Genomic DNA, 21,624 nt, shown 5'->3' with positions numbered 1-21,624 from the left:
GTGAATTCCAAAAGAACTTTTTTGTGTGTTATTCTTAAACAACAACAAATAGTAACTATTAGGCCAATATAACATTTCTGTTTGTTTGCTTTTTATGTGACAATGACGTTTTGATCCTCAACGTGGTACAGGGGTCCCATCAGGACAGGAGTAATTTGAAACATATTGGCCAAGTAGTATAATCAAGTATGGTCAACACGGGTGGAAAATTTGATAGTACTCTGTGTAATTAACTGTACTGAGGGAAACCTCTCCAGCGTTGCCTGGCAGCTTCACAGCACCGCGGTAAAGTTACTTGGCAGTGTCAGAATGGATACAACAAATTGACAAATTAATGGAATGTGATTTTAATATTACCTATAAGAACCACTGTGATTAAGAAAGCGGTTATGACGAGGAAGCAGGCCCACAGAGATGGCAATCCACCAATAATTGGAGTTGCTTAAATCCACCCTTTTCCCCACAGTCTCCATCCTCTTATTTTCCTTTTCAGGAGGGGTTGCATCTCCTGTTACTTGCGCTGCTGCTCATTTCCGAGCTGTAGCCACCACTAAGGAACCTGGTGAGGGGTGTCCCTTAAAGTGTAATGAATCTGCGGGTGATGCCTGCCCCTCCCTCCCGGGGAATAGGGATCTACAATCGCAGAAGATGAATGTGTAGGAGATTGCACTGGAAGTGAATGTGCTGGTGAGCCCTGTGGGAGTGTGGGTGATGATGGACTGGAGCCTTGTTGACCATAGGCCGTTTTGATGGTGGGAATGTCAAAGGTTCTTAAAACTCTAACCACCTCTTCTTAGTGGCAGTGAGTTTCCAAGTCTTTGGGATTAATTGTCCACTGCCTTCTGTCTAGGACCTAATAAAGCTTATCAAGGATTGTACTCTCTTCTTCCTCAGCAGCCTGATGTTTCGGTTTTAGTGGCGAACTGTCTTTAGGTGGGCTTTTGGATTGACGCTTTGGCGTCTGTTTATTCGGCGCTAACAGCTTTGGCGCTGGTGACTAAGACGCAAAGGGTTTTAGCGCCAGTGGCATTGGCGAGCTATGGCGTCTCGCACCATACCTGTTCTTGTGGCCCGATTAGGATAGAGAGGCCTCTTGTCCATTCTCCGCTTCGAGGCCTTGTCGTGGTGTTGACGGGAACCACTTGGTTGTAGAGCACCAAGACCTGTGTTAAGCAGCGGGCTGCTGGGCCAACCGTTCAAGGGCATGGCTCTGAAAAAGACTTGAAACTGTGCTTTGTGTGCAGGGACCACAGTACTCACAACCCATGACATAGCCTTCGTTTCCGGGCCCATGGCCATTTTCAACTTGATCTTGGGAGCCTTCCAATAGGAGATAGAAGGCTGGCCCTCTTAATCGTTGCCTCTGGCATTAATATCAGAGTCTCCAGATGCAACATACTGCGGGCTACCTGCCAACTTGCCTTCTTCGTACTCCTCCTCCCCGATACCGATAATTTCTTCTCCCTGTGATATCGCCTGTTCGGAGGTGTTCTCCATACTGTGGACAAGTCATTGGGCCCAACGGCATTTTAAAGTCTTTTTTTTATTTGAATTGATGACACGCCGCACAATCCTGGTTGCTGTGTCCCGGGAGAGAGACCAATTAGAGACTAGATGTAGATCGTTGCATGGGGACGCAAAAGCAATTTGAGGGGGGGAGTGGGGAGGAAAGAGGGGAGTGGTAAAAAAATAAATAAATATATATATATATATATACATATACACACACACACAAACAAGGGATGGGGGAGAAGTGAAGGCAAGAGGAAGGAGGTAGGAATATGCAGGCGGACAAATGAGAGCAACAGGGGAAGAGCCGCACATGAGGGAAATAGTGTAAAAACCTATGCAATCTAATGGATTACTTCACACAAAAGTATTGCTTGAAAAGCAAGCAGTGGAAGCAGCAATGCCAGTCAATCAAAGAGGTTGTAAAAAGGCATTGGTCCATATGGGGCAAACACAGGATTGACAACCTAAGACACAAATAACTAAGTAAATGACAGTGAGAAGGAAAGCCAACCAATGGTATCAAATGGACCAGCTCCCATCATCTCTATGTCCTTGGTAAGTCACCAAATGCCTCACAACAGACGGCACATGTCTAGTAGGCTCGGCCTAAAAATATCTCAAAATAATGATAGTGAATCCACTTGCAAAACACAATTAACTGTTTAATTGGTCTTTTTGGGTGGAAGAGACATACATAACTCGAAGTACAATTAAAAATCGCTATAGGTATAATAGTGTACAATAAATATTCAGAACTATATTTGCTAAAACATTATGTGACTCTAAAAAATGATTTAAGTAAGAATAATATATTACTGCCTGTTGACAAAATAGGACTCCATTTGTGGGTTGCATTTTAACATTAGTTAATTTGGATTTATCTTTTTAGTCATATTTGAAGAATTAACATTAATCAACTGACCTCCAATTCCTTCTCGTCAAACGTCTTCAGCAGATGTTGTGGGATTACTTCATTAAACCCCTTCTGGAGAGCCAGAAACTGTGCCTCAATTCCCCGTAAAAATCTCCAGTTAACATAAAGCCTATAATAATTCAATTTGATTTAGTAAAATAGAAACATATATATATTCAACATGTTTTAATTCCAAAAACATAATTACTGCAAACAGGACATAAAATAAATGCTAGTATACATTATGGACACCAAAGGTAGCATTTACAACATCTGAAGAAACTACCTGTGACTCGAGTATAAGCACCAGGCCTTTCAACTGAAGTCTATTTTTTCTATTTTTCAGCAAGAGTGCAAGTCTTGAAAGGAAAACTGAATGCAACTTCAGAGGTTATTGCTACTGCTCAACAAAACATAAATCGATAGCATGTGAAAGACTTTAACTGCCATGGTGTATCAATCCACAGTGTTCTGATCTTGTTTGAAGATGGGCAGGATCAACATCTTTTGCGGGGGTTGTGTATGAATAATACCAACAACTGACATTTTTAAAATACTTGCATTTAGTTTAAACATGCTTAAACCTAGTCAAAAGGGTGGGAAAACAATATGTGAACCTAGAATAATATAAGGTTTACTCATTTATATTATAAATTATAAAGTGTGGGCCTAATACCGAAGGGTAATAAAGCACTACACATCCCTGCAATAAAATAAAGTTTGCCAAGCAGGAACTAGTTAACAAAACAAAAACACAAATAAAGCCTGGGTGGTAGGATACTCAAATGAACAAGTAGCATTCAGAAAGCCAGTAAGGTCTGGCTTTAATGTACTAATGCATACAAACACACAGTCATGCACAAATGCTGTTTGAGTTACATCCATAAATGCTGTACATCTTTTTTAAACTTGCTCAATTGACTTTGTCAATGCCGGGAACACATGCAGCAAAAAAGGATGCTTTCTATATATAGAATATTTTAGGAGATAACAAATTGAATGTGGCAAACTGTGCGATGATCCAGTGTAATTTAAAGACGTAAAATAGTTCCACATCAATTCCAATGGATACAGTTACTATAAGGAGGAATGATAAACCAAATATCTAACAGGGTTAGGTGAGCGAGATATATTACTATGTTATATAGAATTAGTAACAATAGGTCCCACGACATCTGTGCTGTCAAGCAAGACCAAAAGTAATTAAAGTATGCAAAGAACAGGCATTGGCAAAGCCAACAGGTTTCACCTTTTGGGCTTATTGGCTTTGCCAATGGATTTTAACAATGTTGTACAGCATCCCTGATCCCCAGAAGAGCACACTGGTGAGAGAGAGCATTGTGCAGCTGGTGGGGAAATATACAGGGGTGAGAAATCAACGCGGAGGCAGAAGCACACAAGAGTGAACGTAGGGGTGGGGAGAAGCACATAGGAGAGAGAGGGAGAGCGAGAGCAACATGGAGCGCATAACGGTAAGAGAAGTACACAAGGGAGACGGCTCTAAAACACGTGTACTCTCAAGAAGTGCTTACCAAAAAGAAACCGGAAGTGTTTGAATACTAAGGAGAGGAATGACAGTAGAAATTGGGCCTTGTTCCAGGGCAGTTACAAACACACGAGGAGGGCGTGCTCACTCAAGCTAACGGATAAAAAGCAAGCAAATTAGGGTGACAAAGGCAACCAATGATAAATAATGGCTGGGCTCTAAATCCACTCTTAGCTGACAATAGGTCTTTGGCAAGAAGTAAAGAGGGCCAAGACAAAAAAAACAAAATATTTCAGATTTTTCCAAAACTGGAAAATGGTAGATGCAAGCTGTATATCAGGTGGCTGTGTTCTCTAGATACAGGGGGCTGCAGAGGACATGGCCTGGGCAGACAACTTGGCTTTGCGAAAGGTAGAGATCTCCAAGGAGAGGATGTCCTAGCTTCTGGCACCGCTTGACTTGGACCTTGGGTATGACTGAAGACACATGCTTTAAACGCAAAGCAGTATATTTTAAAAGATCTCTAGTTGCCTAGAAAACAGAATCAGGAGATTCAATCTAGGGCTTCTTCCTCTGCCACCCCTCAAGATATCCCCAAGAGGGATGCTAAGATGTAAAGAGTGCCCAGTGCTCAGTCTAATAAAAACTGCTGAGCAATCAAGAACCACAGATAGATGCCATCTTCATTCCTGATGCTAAGACCACTGACAGACAGAAGAGCAATAGAGGTGCAAAATATGGTGTTAAGAGACTGGTATGCAGTTAAACCGGATTACATTTTTTAAGAGGCTTTCCAACAAGAAAGGGAAACTGGTGATTGATTGCTAGTTTTCAAGTTCACTGATGTCTAGATTTAGTTTCTAAAGGAATGTTCAGATTTTATGACCAGGCCGGAACGTTGTCAGCAACCCGCGATGCCAGGAGCAGGTGCCCTCCTTACACTTCTAATTGCTTCCCCCACACCCCCCCCGGGGTGCCCTTTCTGTTGGGAGCGCTCAACGTCTGTCCTGCCTCATCTCAACCACATGCAGCTTCGTTGTTAATTGCCCAAGGAGAATATTGATGTTGACAGCAGCCCCTAATATCAGAAGCCGGTGTCTTCCTTCAAGCTTCGTGAGGCAGGAGCTGACATTTCTCCCGTCTTCACTTACGTAACCCGCTTTATTTAGCCCCAATTAACCAAACTTTAAGGGGCTCTTAAATCCACTTAAACTCACCTATTGAAATGCCACCTTTTTCATTGGGAGTTCTAGCGCCAGTTAGGATGTTTTATGGTTGAATAATCAACATAATGCTACAATTGTTACCATTCATTAATTGTTACCATTAATGAATTTAACAATTTTTGGGTCCACCTTTGGACTTCCACACCAACTTAAACTCTATATTTATATAGATATATTATTTATTTACTTACTCTTCTGGGAATTTCATTTTTTTTAAATGTCGCCAAAAATTCTATGTATTGTGAGGATGAAAAGGATCAGCTATTTTGTGATAATTTAAATTCCTTTATAAAGGATTGTGCCCAGAAAGCGGTTTGTCTCCATTTGAGAAATTTTAAAAAATCTAGAAGACTCCATACAAAAAATAATGTCACAAAAAGGTTAGGAAAATTCGAAAAGATTAAAAAAAAGTTCATTAATGCAAAATAAAAATGCCCTAAATTAAAAAGTCAGCTCCCAAGTTACAGGTCCTTCCCCCTCTGAGAATGATAATATGTTTGGCCATGTACCCCTTCCTTTAAATATAACTAATATGTGGGATAAGGATGATGATACGGACCAGGATGATCCCAATATTGTTGATACAGGCAATCAGGACCCAGATATAATCTGGTTAGGGCCTCTAGATGGAAACATTCTCAAAATGACTTGGGCAAATCCTCATATAACTTGAATAAAACAATTCTGCTGTTCATGGGGGAACCTATTTTTGATCCAACAGTAAACACCATCCTAATTCCACTAAATGTTTCCCTTCTGATCATGTGGACGATTAGGTTTTGTTGTACTGGAGACAACCTTTAGAGATGGGAACAAGAACCAAGTTAGGCTGAGAATATCCTTGCCCTTCTTTTCCAAATACCAACACAGCCACATAACCCATAGATCCCAACATGATGTTGTTCTTCCCTAGATATGGTAATAATCGTAAAAAAAGGAGTCAACATGGCTTGTGGAAATTGTCAAGATAGAGTCCTTGACTTGACAGGTCCCTTGACCCGAATTTTGGACTTAGCTGAACAATTTAAAATGGAAAGCCCTGAAGTACATTCTGAAAATTTAACTAAGTGGGCCCAAAGGCCTGGAAAGGCACAAAATGCTTCTATTAAGAACGGAGCCTAAATTGGGAAGTCTGTCTTCCAGAGAAGCAGGTCAACAAGTAAACACCTTATTTGGTGACTCAATTATTAAGGAGATGAGTAAATATGTAGTAACCTTTATATTACTTGGTAAGGCTCAATTCTCTTTCAGAAAACTTTTCGGCACTAGAGAATTTGGCAGTGCTGGCAAAGGTAGGAGTCCTTTTGCCAGCTATTTCGCTTCACGAAGAGGCAGTTATTGCAGAGGGTCGTTTGGTTGTGCTCAAGAATACAAACCTCAATTCTATCCCCAAAGAAGAAGAGCTTTCAGAGCCAGTAGCTAGTCACAGAGGAGCACAAAATACAGGTAAGATTTTTTTTAATTCTTACCTTCATCCTGTAGGAGATTGTTCGACTAGCTTAGAGAAGCATCACTTCAGACCCTTGGATTCTGCAAACAATCCAATGATATTGTATAGACCTCTATCAAATTCCTCAGAATTCTCTTCCCAACAAACCATTGATTATTTACTCAGGAACAAACTAAATTTATAAGTACAGAGGTTCCGTCTCATTTGATGAAAAAGGCAATATAGATCACGAATTAAGACCCATTCAGTTTTCTTAATACCATATTTTTGGTAAAGAAGAGAAACAAAATTCAATCTGCTGATAAACAAAAAACTATTTTAAGGTTTACAATCATTTCAAAATCTGAGAGATTCTCTGTTAAATTAAGGCTGGATGGTTCCTTTGGACCTACGGGATGTGTATCTTACAATACAATTAATCCAACATTCAGGAAATTCCTTTAGTTTCAATTGGGAAACTACAATTAACAGTTCAAAACACAACCGTTCGGTCTCTCATCAGCACATGATACTTCACAAAGATAACGAGACCAGTGGTAGCTCATTTAGGAGCTCAAGGAATCCACTTAACAGTCTATCTAGACGAATTAATCCTAAGGGCACAAGACAAACATTTGTTACGGTCTCAACTAGAAAGATGCCTAGACTTATTACAGAATCTAGGATTCCTAATAAACCTGAAAAATCATCCCTAGATACTTTAACTCAGGTGGAGTTTTGGAGTTTCTTAATAAATATAAAGAAATAGATTTTACAACAACCTCAGCCGAAAGTCCTCCCGATGAAGAAATTCCACACACCTTAAATTTCTCAGTCATTTCCCTAAGATCATTAGCAAGGATAGTGGGTCTGCTAGCTTCTTCCGTTCAAGTGATTTTTCCAGGCCCTCCTCATGATCGGGTTCAACAAATATAAAACAAATTGTCACCCAGGAAGAAGCCTTCATTACTCAGATATAATACATTTAAATCAAGAATTGCATGCCAAGATCGGAGGCTCGGATTATGCATAACATTGTATTGCCACTCCATACTTCAGCACTTTAAAGCATATCTTAAGCACATCTAAAATTCCAGAATTAGAACTCCACTACAATCCATATAAACCAGAACACAGCCGTCATCTTCCTCTTATTTGCTAGTCCTGCCAGTTTCGTATCTGCTAGCATTTGCTTTCATTTTCAAATATACGGTATTATTGTTTTAATGATTGATTATATTTAGCTTATACTGTTTTAATGCTGTGTTTTATAATTGAAGTATTAAGATGCGTTTGCATTTAAAAATCGTGAAATGTATCCTATCCCAATTTATGGGATTAATTTAGTAGTTGGGATTAATTTAATTAAGGATACGAATTCAGGTGAGGTAGGTAAGAATAAATATGTATATTGTTTTTTAGGATTATAAAATACATAGGTAAAGCGACGACAGAAGCGAATCTTTCAAACATTTACACTTTCGCATGTACTTCGCGCTGTGTTGGTTTTCGCTGTACCGTGGAAGCGAAGGGGCTTCGTTGTTTTGTGCTCGAGGACTCATCGAAGACAAGCTCCCTGAGGCACCCGTAGCTCAGAAACTTTGCACGTTGGGTACGCGCTAACGCCACTGATTCAGGTGCAGCCATTTTGAGCACATGATTTGCTAGGAGACCACTTATCTCAGCAACTAACGGAAATGAAAAAAAGTACATTTTGCAATCTTTTGCCTTTCAAAGGCAGTAAAAACAATTGTTTTTTCTCCTTAAGTTGACGTTTCTACTGAAAATCTTTGCACAGATGTACATTTTTGATGTATATATTTGGCTAAGTGCACCCGGATCCCGTGCGTGAGTGGGACCAATTCAGTGCTTCTGATTATTATTGATGAGGATCCCCTGGAAGAGAACACTGGCTACACTGTTATCATGAATGATCTCAGAAGCGTATATCGAAGAGAGCATAAATAAACAGTAACAGTTTCACAAATTACTTTGATATATTATTAATACTTTCTAGAGAGTTTCCGTGTCAATTCTTTTACTTCAGCTGAGGTTTGTTTCACTGGTACTCCTGCTCAGCTGGGGGGCAAATGAAATGTTTGATGCTTCAAAGTACTCCCTTTTTATCCTAACACCCTCTTCTGAGCCAACACCCTATCTCTGATGTTTTTATATACAACATTCCCTAGATCTACTGCAATCAGTCAAGACAAAAACTTAAACACAGTCATAAAGCATGGCTAAATAACAACCAAAAAGTTGATGTCAAATTTAAAAAACAGTCTTTAATTCCTCGTTCTCAGATTTAGAACAATGTGACATTCACATGAAGGAGTTCATTACATTTTAAAATGTATTTCTGTTTTGTAATTATGACTCCATGTTGTAGCACAAATGCCTAAAAGAGCTGCAACAGTGGGTCTTATGACAAAACTCCATGCAACACAAATAGGAAACCCAAACTCCAAGAATATGTAACTGGTGAGTTAGATGTAAACATTGTACTGCGTGTCTTAAAATAACTACTCGCCCTCTTTAAATTAGCCAAACAGACAATATTACATAAATTCAGCATCAGATCAACATCTCTTTAACATGCTAGACTTGTGCTTCCAACATACATTTAATGAAAACATGTTTCTTACCGGACATATTCCTTTTTGCTCTCTTCTGTAACAGGAATACTTTTGCCATTGGGTTTGAGTTCGTGTTGAATGAGTTCTCCATAAGCATTGTGTTCCACGCAGAAGGTATGATCCAAAACACCAGTAATATCATTCTCACTAGGAAAGAAAGTTCAATGAAAGTTACACATACTTCAAGTGGAAACACAGATGCAGACCAACACTGAAGATGGAATCATTGCAATTAGCATACCTAGATGTTTTTACTTTGAGTTTGAACTTGAAAATGATCCTGACAATGACATTCATAAAATCATTCACTTGTGTCTTTGCAGAGCACAAATCTGGCCAACGAGGCAGAAGAGCACTTTATATTGCTCAAGCTGAATAACAACCAAGAGTGAAAGCAATAATAAAGGGATGACCAGGGAAGGAAAGACTTCTATGTGGGGACTCTCTCTGCCACTGAGAGGGGTGGTTATAATGTACGGGACCAGTTAGTGTTATAGTCTCGATGGTTGTTACTTAAAAGGCGAAATATGAAATGGTGAATATGTCTGAACAACAGTGATACAATACTGTCAGTCATTCCCGAACCACCCTTCAAAGCTCAATATGCCCTTGATTAGATATATTAGTGGATCCTATCTTGTGTCTTCAAGGCGCGCCCCCACAAGTTTGTATTTCAGTGTATATGTGGGCCACGGTGGTATGTAAATGTGCCAAAACTATACCACGACCATCAGCCCAATAAAAGCCTATTTTTTCACTTTCGGAATTTCCAATTGCAGGTAGGATTTGCTTCTTGAGGCTTGTCCAAGCAGCTTGATATTTTCTAGAGACCATATTGCTCAATTAATAGTTTTCAGCATGGTAGAGGCACGCATCCATAGCTTAGGGAGAATAAAATGTGAGGCACTGTAAGAATCCTGCCATGATGGTAGTAATACCTGCCATTCGCTCGTCCCCAAAATGGCTATCTATTATAGGAGGAGTAACCTGCTGGGAGTAATCCATTGTGGAAATTCCACTATGAGCGGGGTTAAGGGAGAAATTCTCGAAAATCTTTGTGGGCACCTAGAATGTACTGCAAAGAGGGGTACACTGTCAGTTATGACATATCGGAATCCTTAAATGTTTGGAGGGTCTCCTCATTGTTGTGCAGCTTTCCATGGAAAGCAGCCATCACATGTGCATGCAGGGGCGTAGGAAGGAGGGTGCGGTGGTTGTGGGCCGCCCCGGGTGTCATCACTGAGGGGGGTGACAAAATGGCAAAAATATGTGTTTTAAACACATATTTTTGCCATTATGTCACCCCCCTCAGTGATGACACTTGTCCCCCTCGGCTTGACAAAATGGCAAAAATATGCGTTTTAAACATGTTTTTGCCATTTTGTCAAGCCGGCGGTGACAAGAAATTTTCCGCAAGGTGGCAGACTATACATACTGCTCCGTCAAGATTCCTGACCGCATTCAGGGCATTCATGATGAATCCACTGCCACTTCTGAGAAAGGTTGACGACTGGCAACCACCCAGATACACGTGCCCAGGAGTGTATAGAAATAACAGCATTGACTGCTCCAACCGTGAGTGAACTCTTCCTAACTTGTTAGTTACTGAAACCAACTCTGGAGCTAGGTCCACTGAAACCTCAGGTTCCATTGCAGGGTCTGCATGTGCCACCTGGCGTACAGGATGAGGAGAATGTACGAAGCCAGATGGCCAGGAAAGCATAGAACAATCCTCACCAAGACTCAGGACTGCAACAGAAGATAGCACCTATGATGAGAAACATCAGTGTAGGGCTCATGTGGGACACTGGCTTGTTGATGGAAAATAGCAGAGAACTCAAGAGCCTGGAGATGGTATGTGACTGTGGCGAGCCTGCCCTGAGGCAGTTAGCCAAAGTACTAGAAGGATAAGTTCCTTACCTGTAATCCAAGTTCTCTTCCAGGGGAATCCTCTTCAAAGTCATAAGTACTGAATACTACCGCTAAGCGCGGGTACCCCAGAGCACATATTAAATATTTAATATATGAATAAAACATGTATGTATTACTTTAATAGACATATATATACACACATAGAAATATACACATATATGCACATATCTATGCTACCTATGTTAAGGGCTAAAAATGCCCTATGTAGATTGAATTTTCCATTAATACACCTCTTACAGACTCAAGCATTTCTGTAAATCAGAGAGAGAGTATTAGGTTAAAAAACACAGCCTTTTTGAAGTGAAAACTGCAAGGAAATGCAAAGGTATTGTTAGCCAATCAGGACCTCCTGTATCCCATCAAGCCCCAAAGGTGACAGTTAGGTCAGTGCTTTTTTACGGTTATATAGCTATTTATCTCGCCTCTGTCAAATTTTATCATCGGGCTGTTTGCCGAGCTCGGGCAATTTACTACGCTGCCGAAGTTGGCAACAGCTCCAACCCCTCTAAAACCATTTTTAAATTGATGAAGGATCTTTTAGCTAAACGTCCCTGTGCTCCGACGACTGGCTCCATCGCTCACTGTGAGGCCCTTGCGGTGTTTTTTCAGGATAAGGTCCAAAACATCTACAAGACCTTTCCATCTACAGGGCCGCCAGGGGAGTCTCCGACTAACACCTTTGGAGATTTCGTTTTGCACGCGCTGCCCCCGTTGACATCTGAAGGGTTTGACATCCTGGCGAAACAGGTCAAATCTGGGTCCCCAGCTGACCCGCTTAGCTCGACTTTTTTTAGAGATCCGTCGTTTGTGGGACGGACCGTGATACACTCCTTGATTAACATCTCGTTGGAGTCTGGCACGGTTCCCCTTAGCTGGAAGCGGGCGGTGGTTTCTCCCATCTTAAAGAAACCCTCATTGGACCCAGACAAGCCTGAAAATTATCGGCCTATTTCTTTGCTCCCTTGGCCTACCAAAGTTCTGGAGGCCCATGTCAACAAAGTTCTTTCGGCCCACCTGATCCAGGCTAACATCTTGGACCCTACCCAGAACGGCTTCCGTGCTGGCCACAGCACGGAGACCGCCCTTCTCTCCATGGCGGAACATCTTCGCACGGTGATGGATGCGGGGCAGACTGCGGCGCTCGTTCTATTAGATCTGAGCGCCGCGTTTGACACCGTTTCCCATTCCATCCTGTTGCATCGCCTGGAGGAGATTGGGCTGGGCGGCACTGCCCTCCAGTGGTTCCGCTCCTTCGTTGACGATCGTTTCTTTAGCGTTGCCCTGCCACCGTTCCAGTCCAAATTCCATCCTCTGAGACAGGGGGTCCCGCAAGGCTCCTCGCTGAGCCCCACGCTGTTCAATATTTACGTGAGACCGCTGGCTGAGGTCGTCAAGCAATGGGACATGACCATGGTCTCATATGCTGACGACACTCAGCTAGCGGTTACGCTCAGCGGAGATGCGGACCGGGATGCCCCCAGGTTCCAGAGTGGACTTAGGGCGGTGGCAAGCTGGATGAAGAACAACTGTCTCCAGCTCAACGCTAAGAAAACATAGATCATGATCGTCGGTAGGGGGGCGGATCTGTGGGGTGACAGGTGGTGGCCCGCTGAACTGGGCCCGGTCCCCTGTCCGGTCACTGAACTAAAGAATTTGGGAGTATGGATGGACCCTGCTCTTAGTTTTGTGGGCCATTCGAAGAAAAGCGCGGCCTGCTGTTTTGGCATCTTGCGGTCGTTGCGTCCCATTCTGAAGTTCTTTGACCATGGTACCAGGCAGCTGATAGTCCAGGCTACTGTGTTATCTCGCCTGGACTATGCTAGCTCTCTCCTGGTAGGGACCAATGTGGCTGAGATCACCCGCCTCCAACGCGTGCAGAATGCCGCGGCGAGAGCCATTGTCGGCTTACCTCGAATGAGTTCCGTCTCGGGCACTCTGAGATCGCTGCACTGGCTGCCTATTAAGTCACGTATCCAGTTTAAAGTGCTGTGTCTGGCGTTCAAGATCTTGAGGGGAGGAGGTCCGCAAATTCTTGCGGATCTTCTGTCCTGGTATGTTCCTACCCGCACTTTGAGATCTGGGGGCCAAGCTCTTGTCGTGATCCCTCGATACAGGCTGTGTCGGATTGGTGGCCGATCCTTCCGGGTCAGAGCAGCTGAGCTTTGGAATGCCCTCCCAGTTGAACTGCGGTTACTTGACGATCTGCTAGCTTTTCGTAAAGCTTTAAAAACTTTTCTCTTTTAATAAATTTTCTTCATTTTATCTGTTGTGTTCCCGGTAGGTGCTGCATATTTCCTGCCATGCGCCAGGACGCCCCTTAGCTGGGGCAGCTGTGCGCAATACAAAAATGTGTAACATAACATAACATAACATATAAAGAACAGAACACAGACATGTATGAACTACTGAATGCAAAATTTGTCTGGGAAGGTGGGCAGATTGCTTATGACTTTGAATTTTAACTTACCCTTCTCGTCCAGGGGATCTTGAACAACAGTTATAAGCACTGAGTATAGTAGCAAGTCCATCCCACGCCCCTGCGGACGGGTCAAGAACAAGCAAAAGCAGTGATCATTGAAACAGATTTCTTAAGGAGGCCTACCCTACTTGGGTGTCTCTCTGAGTGTCTAAATCTAGACAGGGATGCCTTGTAAAAGTATGCACCGATCTCCAAGTAAACGCTTTACAGATTTCGGAGATGGGAACATTCCTTAGAAGAACTGCTGTTGCCGCCTTGCCCTTTGCAGATTGGGCTTTGCGTCTCGCAGGTAATTATTTGTTGGCTAACTGGTAGGTGAACAGGATACAAGAAACTATCCATTTGGAAATAGACTGCTTAGAGGAGGTGATGCCTGTCCTCATGAGGCAATAATTAACGGCAGTCAGATTGTCTGATAGTTTGTCTAAATAAAATCTCAAAACTCTCTTAAGATATAAAAAGTGTAACACTCTTTTCGCTGATGTGGAAGGATTTGGAAAGAACTTAGGGAGTGAAATAGTCCAGTTGATGTGGAAATCAGACACAACCTTGGGGAGAGAACTCGGATGAGCTCTTATCACCACCCTGTTCGCATCGAACATGTAAAGCTATTTGACAAAGGGAACCTGAATCTCGCTGACTCTGCGTGCTGAAGTAATAGCTACCTGAAAAGCAGCTTTGAGGTTAAGGTGTTGTAAAGATGCCTTATATACCGGTTCAAAAAGGGGGACTCATGAGTTTTGAAAGACCCACATTCAGTTCCCCGGGAGGACAGTGAGAACATACAGGTGGGAACACCTTCAATCCCTTTAAAAAATCCTTTACTACAGGAATTTGGAAGAATTACCTCTGTGTAGGCGACTTTCTATAAGGAGTAATGGCTGCGAGATGTACCTTAATAGATCAGAATTGAAGACCAGATTATGCTATATGTAGAAGATAAGCTAATATAACATTTCTGCCTCAGAATTGGATGGAGTTCATTTTAAATTTACCACATGTAAAATCTATTCCACTTGAAAGCGTCTGGTAGATGGCCGTTTGGACTCCCTAACAATGTCCATGCACTCCTGCGAAAGGCCTGAGTGTCCATACTGCTGGAATTCAGAACACATACTGTCCAGCTCAGCAAGGGAAATTTTGGGTGGAAAATCTTCCCATAGCTTCAGGAGAGCCGGTTTGCATAGCAGTCTCCTGTGTGGTCTTTCGGACAGGTGGGTGAAATCTGGGCACCACCACTGGCGAGCCCATTCTGGAGCTATTAGGATCATTCTGGCCATGGCTGGGTGCAGTTTTTGGAGGACAGTCGGGATCAGGGGAATGGAGGAAATGCATATAGAAAGGTCCCGAATCAGTTTATCAAAAGGGCATTCTCCTTTGTTCCTGGTTGGTAGAACCTGGATGTCAAGTCTGGGCATTTTTTGTCGCTTCAGTCAGCAAACCCGCCTATTTGCAGCTGCCCCCATTTCTCAAAATATGTCTAGGACAAGGTCATTATGCAGAATATAGTTGTGTGTTTTGGCAAAGTTTCGGCTCAGAGAGTCCGCTTGTGTGTTCTGTACTCCTGGCAGGTGAATCACTGAGATTGTCAACTTCCTCACTATGAGTCAGTTCCAGGTGGCCTGCGCTTTGAGGGGTAGGGGCGGGTTGAGTGCCCCTTTGCTTGTTTAGGTAATGCATTATAGTTGTGTTGTCCATTTGGACCAGGAGCACGCTGGTTTGAAAGGATGGATAAAAGGACTTGAGGGCTAGATGGACCGTCCGCAGCTCCAGCATGGTGATGTGGTATAGTGACTCCTTGGCTGACCACAAGCCTGTGTCTGTAGGAGCACCCATGTGAGCACCCCAGCCCTGGCAGAGACGCATCTATTCTGCGTGTTTGAGTCAGAGTGTCTTGGTGAAATGGGACACAGATCAGAATCTTTTGTCAGTGAGACCACCATGGCTAGCAAACGTTTTGCAGCTTGCAACAGGGTGAGCATGATGTCCCAATGGTCTGTGAATTGTTTCCACTGATCCTCCAGATTCTGTTGTAGCGGTCTCATGTGTAATCTGGCATGAGGAACAAGGAAAATACATGATGCCATTGCTCTCAGGAGCGACCCAATCTGTCCCGTTGATGGGTGCGGCGAGTGAAGGAGGTTGGCACACTTCAGAGCGATTGAGAATAGTCTGCCCTCCAAAGGACACACTTATGAGATTTTTGCGTCCAGTGTCGTACCTAGGTAGAGAAGTTGGAGTTGGAATCTGGATTGATTTTTCAACATTGACCAGGAGACCTAACGATTGAAGGGTCTTGATGCAAACGTGGTAGTGTTAATTTGTTTGATCTGGAGAGAATTATTTTTACCAGCCAATCATCTAAAACATGTAGACAGCGTTGTGAGATGTGAAGAATTGAACCTATCAAGAGTACATCCAATTACTTTTTTTCAATCTTACCCCATACCCGTTTTATTAAAAGCAGCACTTCTTTTGGGATTGGAGGTCATTTTAACTACTCTTGCGAGTCCCCCCATGCTGGTGGAGGCAATACCTATCTGGACTACCCAATGCCCAAGCAGTAGACCGGATGATAATACAATACACTACAAGTACACTGGCGGACAACATATATACCACTGAGAGAAACTAGTAGGTGAGGGTCTCCATGATAGATCTACAGCCAGGGAGGAAATACTGTATCCTGCCTTTTACCAACTGGTCGTGGGCCTGAGAGGATAAATAAAGGCAGCTATGGTGCTGCAGCAAACTCAAGAGAGGAGTAGTTAGAGGATAGCAGTCCCTGCGGGTGTTTATGGCCTCGATCGCCACCGCACCCTCGGTCTAGGAAGGGCTGTGTTTGCTGCCGAACCAGTTAAGAAGTTAGGTGCTATTGGTAAGCTAGTCTTTCGTAATAACCCTTAAACTTTCGATAAGTTAGGTGAAGTTGTCTGGCTGGTGACAACAATCAAGGACCAAGCTGTAGCGCAACTATCTCTGAACCAATTGAGCACCTCGTCAGCCTGCTCTCCAAACGGTCTAGTTCCATCCGAGCACATGTGCTTAAAGGACATTTTGATATCACTTGAAAACCTAGCTGATGACATCCAAGGTGCTTTCTAAGCACTTCACTGATACCAATAGCACAACCTATTCAGTTGGTGGCATCTAGACCTGCATACAACACATACGTCCTTGTGTCCTGTCAGTTTTGGATTGATTGGGCCAGTGATTTTCTGTGGTCCTCCTTAATGTCCGGCAAATATCTTGATGTCCATGTCCCGTGAGGCATAAGTGAGCCATCCCAGAAATCATACCACGTTCACAGAGCATAAAGCCAACCTAGCTGAGGAAAAGACATTTTCTTTTTAAAGGCATCAATACAATTCCACACCTTAGCTGGGGAGTTTGAATATAAAGCATCTGGAGTGGCTTTAGTTTTGCACACTTGCATCAAGAGGCTTTCAGACATTGGGCATTTCGTCAAAAAGTCTATATCTCCAGGGTTTCACTTTGCCATCCAGCCACACGGCAACACACCAGAGGGGCAAAACATGACTTAGATCCCGAAGCAACGCGAGTGTCTGTCAGGGCTTTGTTAAATGGTATAAGTGGCAGAAATTATGTTGGGCCGTGTTGAAGACTTTCCGTCAATAATTTGGCTTTGGTTACATGAGTAGGCAATTGCTAATCCAGCAGTACTACTGCCGTTTCTGACACTACTATAACAAAAGAGGCACTTTCTTCAATTGCTGGACCAAGCGGTTAGTCCATTTCTCTCTCTCTCTCTCTCTGATGAAGTACTTAGCTCACTGGCAGTTTGCAAATCTAAATCCATCCCTTAATCAATGTAAGGAGTGGGGAGCAGACTGCACACCTCCTCATCATTGTCAGTCAGTGTCGTGTGGGACATTGGGTATGCCCTGGACCACATCTGAGTCCGAAGCAATAAGTGCTTCTATCCTGATAGTACTGATGGAGAGGTAGAGGCTTAATGTATGGGTGCATAACCACTGGCTGTGCTTCTAATTTCATAGCACTACATAGGCCTGGCATGGGCCAACATCGGCTTGGGGTCCAAAACCAGCATTGTCAATGGATCTGGCACCAGCACAGAAGAAACTGGTGTGAACCCTGGGGATAAATTAGAGGTCAGAACCGGCTTGAGTATGGGCCTTGGAAAGGGTCCTGAGGGGGCAATGGGAAGGTCCAATTGGCAGCCTCTGTGGCTTTGTGGGGCCCAAAGGTGCATCAGAGGGAGCCAGCAGTGCCTGAAAAAATAGTATGGCCTCTTTGAAGGCTATCTGCTGTGGGGTCACTGACTACCAGGAGAATTAGAGATGCGCTGGGAACAGCTTGCAATCAGAAGACTCCAGACCCTTCAAATGACATCCTTTACACTTTTTATGACAACTTTGAGTGGCTGGATGGGAGGAGTCTGCTTGGCTTTCTTGCACCATAGTGTATTTTGTACTTTGACTTACTGGAAGATGTCAAATGGGAATGAACTTTGTGCAGAACTGGTCTTGCGACAGAGAATGGCCATGCAACTTGGGAGCAGGGTTGGGACCTTTGTTTTGAACGCAATGTCTTCTTATGATCACCAACAGAGTTTTGAGCCCCGCTTCCTGATTACCTTCAGAGGTACGAGCGTGCTCTTATCACATGACTTCGAGTTGTGACCACGACCCACACATCATAGGAACATGCCTTGTGGGTCTGTGATCAGAATCAGAATCCTACAGTTGCAGTATGGTTTGAATCATGTCATTTTTAGGGGAAACATCTTTCTTGGCACAATGTCTTAGGACAAAATTTGCATGCGGTAGAAAACTGGATAAGTTTGGAGCAAGCAGTGCAGAAAGAAAAGAAAGGACAACAGCACGCAGGAGTGACAAATATATATGGCTCTGATCCCTCACTTCTGGGGCACCATGAAGTCCCTAGAGCCATATGATGCCACCTACTGAAGCACGAGGCACTTTGCTTAAACAAATTTCTGAATCAAGTCGGGTATCTGAGAATATCATAAAGGTGAGGAATATATGGTTAGAAGAATCCATCAGAAATAGGTCTCCAGCTGTGGCTGCACCAACAAATGTTGAACCCTTCGTAACTTGAGAGCTACTGAAACGATCATGGACTGCAATTACCAGAATGTAACCGGAAGCTTTTCTTTAGATGTCAGCAATGTGCTCACACCTCACTGTACTGCTATAGCTGAAGGAGGGTGTTATGGGTCTAGCCTAAATCAGGGCCACATAGGCTCGACTTACAAATGAGAGTAACCTGAGTCGATTTCTATACTTTTCTAAACTTTAGGAGTGCATTCAGAGTTAAAGTATGGAACTTCATAAAAGGAACAAAGGACAGTGTGATCCTTATTAATGTAGGTGTTCCAACCATTTCTGTGCACCATTGGAGTTGTCTTTTGAGAACATAGGGTAGGAATTTAGTTTTCATGTTTGAGTCAATAGTACCTTCCACTTCTCTAACTCGTGCCATTGACATATTGCATTGATGCATAGCTATGCCACTCTAGAGCACTAGTGCCTCCTGTGGTTTACTCTACAGACTGAAGAGGAGAAGTAATAACGAAAAATCTTGAGACACTGCACATGTAATGGAAAGAGCTAATGTTTTGGGTAAATGATTAAGCACAAACAGACTTCATGACACCCAAATGGAGAAGGGGGACACTTAGCGTCTCGTTGATCGAACTGAACCCCGTTTAAAGCTAGAGTAGATCAAAAAGGAGACTTCATATACACGACACAAAGGCTCATCCGGCAACTCTAGGGTTTCACTTTTGGGACTATCATTTTAGTATTAAATTGAACAGCAGCTGTGTTTTTTAACCAATGGAGGGATTTAGAATAAGGGATCACAAGTCCTTTCCACCTGCGATTTATTTATGGCCAAGACTAAACATATGCAAAGGTGCACCCAGGCTCATAAATTAATGTCGCATATGAAGCGCTCTGCTGCTCATTTTTCTTTCAGTTGTGAGGGGGAAAACATGTTTTTTGTGAGGTGTTTTCCTGTTATGGCTTCCTGCAACTTTAGTTTTAGCCCATGATTTGGAGAGGTAAATGGAGGGTTCACCTGATGGAGGAAGAGAGAAGAGGACTATGGTATGGCTAGGTCGGTATCTATAGTATGGTATCTCAAGGCTGGAATATGGCAGTGCAACCCTTTGCGGTCTACCTAGGTTCAGACTGGCCCCGCTAGGGGCTTCCTTGAATGCTGCTGCCAGGCTCATCACAGGTTCCAATAAAACCAACCACATCTCTCCGGATTTGAAATCTCTAAATTGGCTACCTTTTGAGGTAAAGATACAACTAAAACTTGCCTGCATAACCAATAAAGCCCTTAATTTCAACACTCCTCTGTTCCTCGCACAAAGGCTAGATCTTTCTTTCAGTGCGTCATCCTCTAGGAGCTCCAGTACCCTGTTGCTTACAGCAAAAATAAAAAATGAAAAAATGAAAATGTATAATCGAACCTTCTCTTGTATCGCCCAGAGAATCTGGAACTCCCTGCCTACGGAAACCAGACTGAATCATTCAACAGTGTCCGTCAAAAAGGAAGTGAAAGACTTACTGATGAATACTTTTCTGAATTGGAGTTTAGCCACGGCCTATTGTCTTGCCAGCCAAGCTCTGGCAGGACCTCCTAGTCCATCGGACCTCTCCACATCATCTATTGTTCCAACTCATTTTTCTGTATTCAACACCCATGTTCTTCTGTTTACCTTTTCATGCTCTTTGGCTTACTTGTGATATTTTGTATTTTTGCTATACAGTTCCCCTACACTATCATGAAGGTATGTAGCTGTATAGGTTTTGTCCACTTTGCTGTCTTACCACAATTGTCTCCTATTACTTGTTTCTCAATTCTCTGTAAAGCGCTCCGATACCCCCTCGGGTCATTTTTGCGCTATATAAAGCATTCTAAATAAATAAACATATACATATGGCTACTTAGAGAGGCCACCATGGTGTAAACAGGCTGTGAGGAGGTGGAGCAAAGGCTAGGGAAAATAGTGACAGTGGGTCAAGCCTCAACACTACAGGTGGAAAACATCACAATGGCAAGCCTACCCCATCAGTCTTTGAAGGTGGACACGATTCATGCACTAGATTAAAATGAAGGGCTCACCTCTCTCCATTTCTATAGATCTTACCTCACACTTAAAAAATCCATGTCCTCAATTTTATCCTATCACCATGCACCTAGATTCCGGATTCTACAGTGTTGAAGGTCAGTCTTAAAGTGGCAATGGCTCATATTGGTTAACAGGTCTGTTTGAAGTAAATGTCAGGCAGCAAGTGTCTACAAAAAGTTTCCATCAACTAGGCCGCAGCACAGATTGAGGTTTACATTCCTAGATATCATTAGTAATGTAGCGTATGTTTTGCAAAAATCAAGAATTCATACCAACCAGGGAAAGTGGAGCAGACTTATGCAGCCAATGGGAGCCTTGGCGATCAGGTGTGGTGGCCACTCTCCCACTAAATGTACCCACTTGTCCACCAAGTGTAAGTTCTTTCCCCTAACCAGTATTAACAGCAAATAGATATCCCCCTCCTAAGTGATAGCCACAGCAAGGACCGGTCCAAGCGGTCTTTTTGGTTTTGTTTGTTTGGATACCAGTCCAAGCGATCTTAATGTTGCTGTGACATGAACTATTCTAAAATATTTGCCACTTCAGCTGAAGTAGATAATTACTGGTCTGTAACAATAGTTTTGCTGCTTGAGGCTCTTCTGGATTCAAATGCTGTGCATTAGTCTGCCATCTAGTGGCTTGGTTCAGAACTGCCCCAACTCATCACAGATATTCCAGTTCCAGCACCCATGACATTGAATGTAAGCCCACCATACCCCAGTACATGGTTGCCATCTTCAAATTCTTTCTTTGCCCGCTTTATTACCCATGTCTTAGTGTGTACTATTAATTGTTCTGGGGCTTCACCTGTGCATGTGAATCCAGAAAAGCCTCAAACTGCACAAGGAAAATTCTACTTAT

At 43.0% G+C, this 21,624-nt stretch overlaps 1 protein-coding gene across 2 annotated transcripts in view; it reads right to left on the bottom strand.

Moving 5' to 3' along the window:
- Nucleotides 1–21,624, bottom strand: part of SMURF2 (SMAD specific E3 ubiquitin protein ligase 2) — a 1,185,768-nt gene that overhangs the window by 111,762 nt on the left and 1,052,382 nt on the right. For both annotated transcript variants that reach the window (XM_078654335.1, XM_078654336.1), the window contains 2 exons: nt 9,212–9,349; nt 2,435–2,555 (listed from right to left, as the gene is read on the bottom strand). In XM_078654335.1, the coding sequence (XP_078510461.1) occupies nt 2,435–2,555; nt 9,212–9,349 (259 nt within the window). The remainder of the gene's footprint in view (nt 1–2,434; nt 2,556–9,211; nt 9,350–21,624) is intronic.

The sequence above is a fragment of the Lissotriton helveticus genome, chromosome 7 (genome assembly GCF_964261635.1).
Source record: "Lissotriton helveticus chromosome 7, aLisHel1.1, whole genome shotgun sequence".
Lineage (NCBI taxonomy): Eukaryota > Metazoa > Chordata > Amphibia > Caudata > Salamandridae > Lissotriton > Lissotriton helveticus.
Note: the sequence above shows the minus strand (reverse complement) of the source record. Positions and strands in the feature narration are given on the sequence as shown.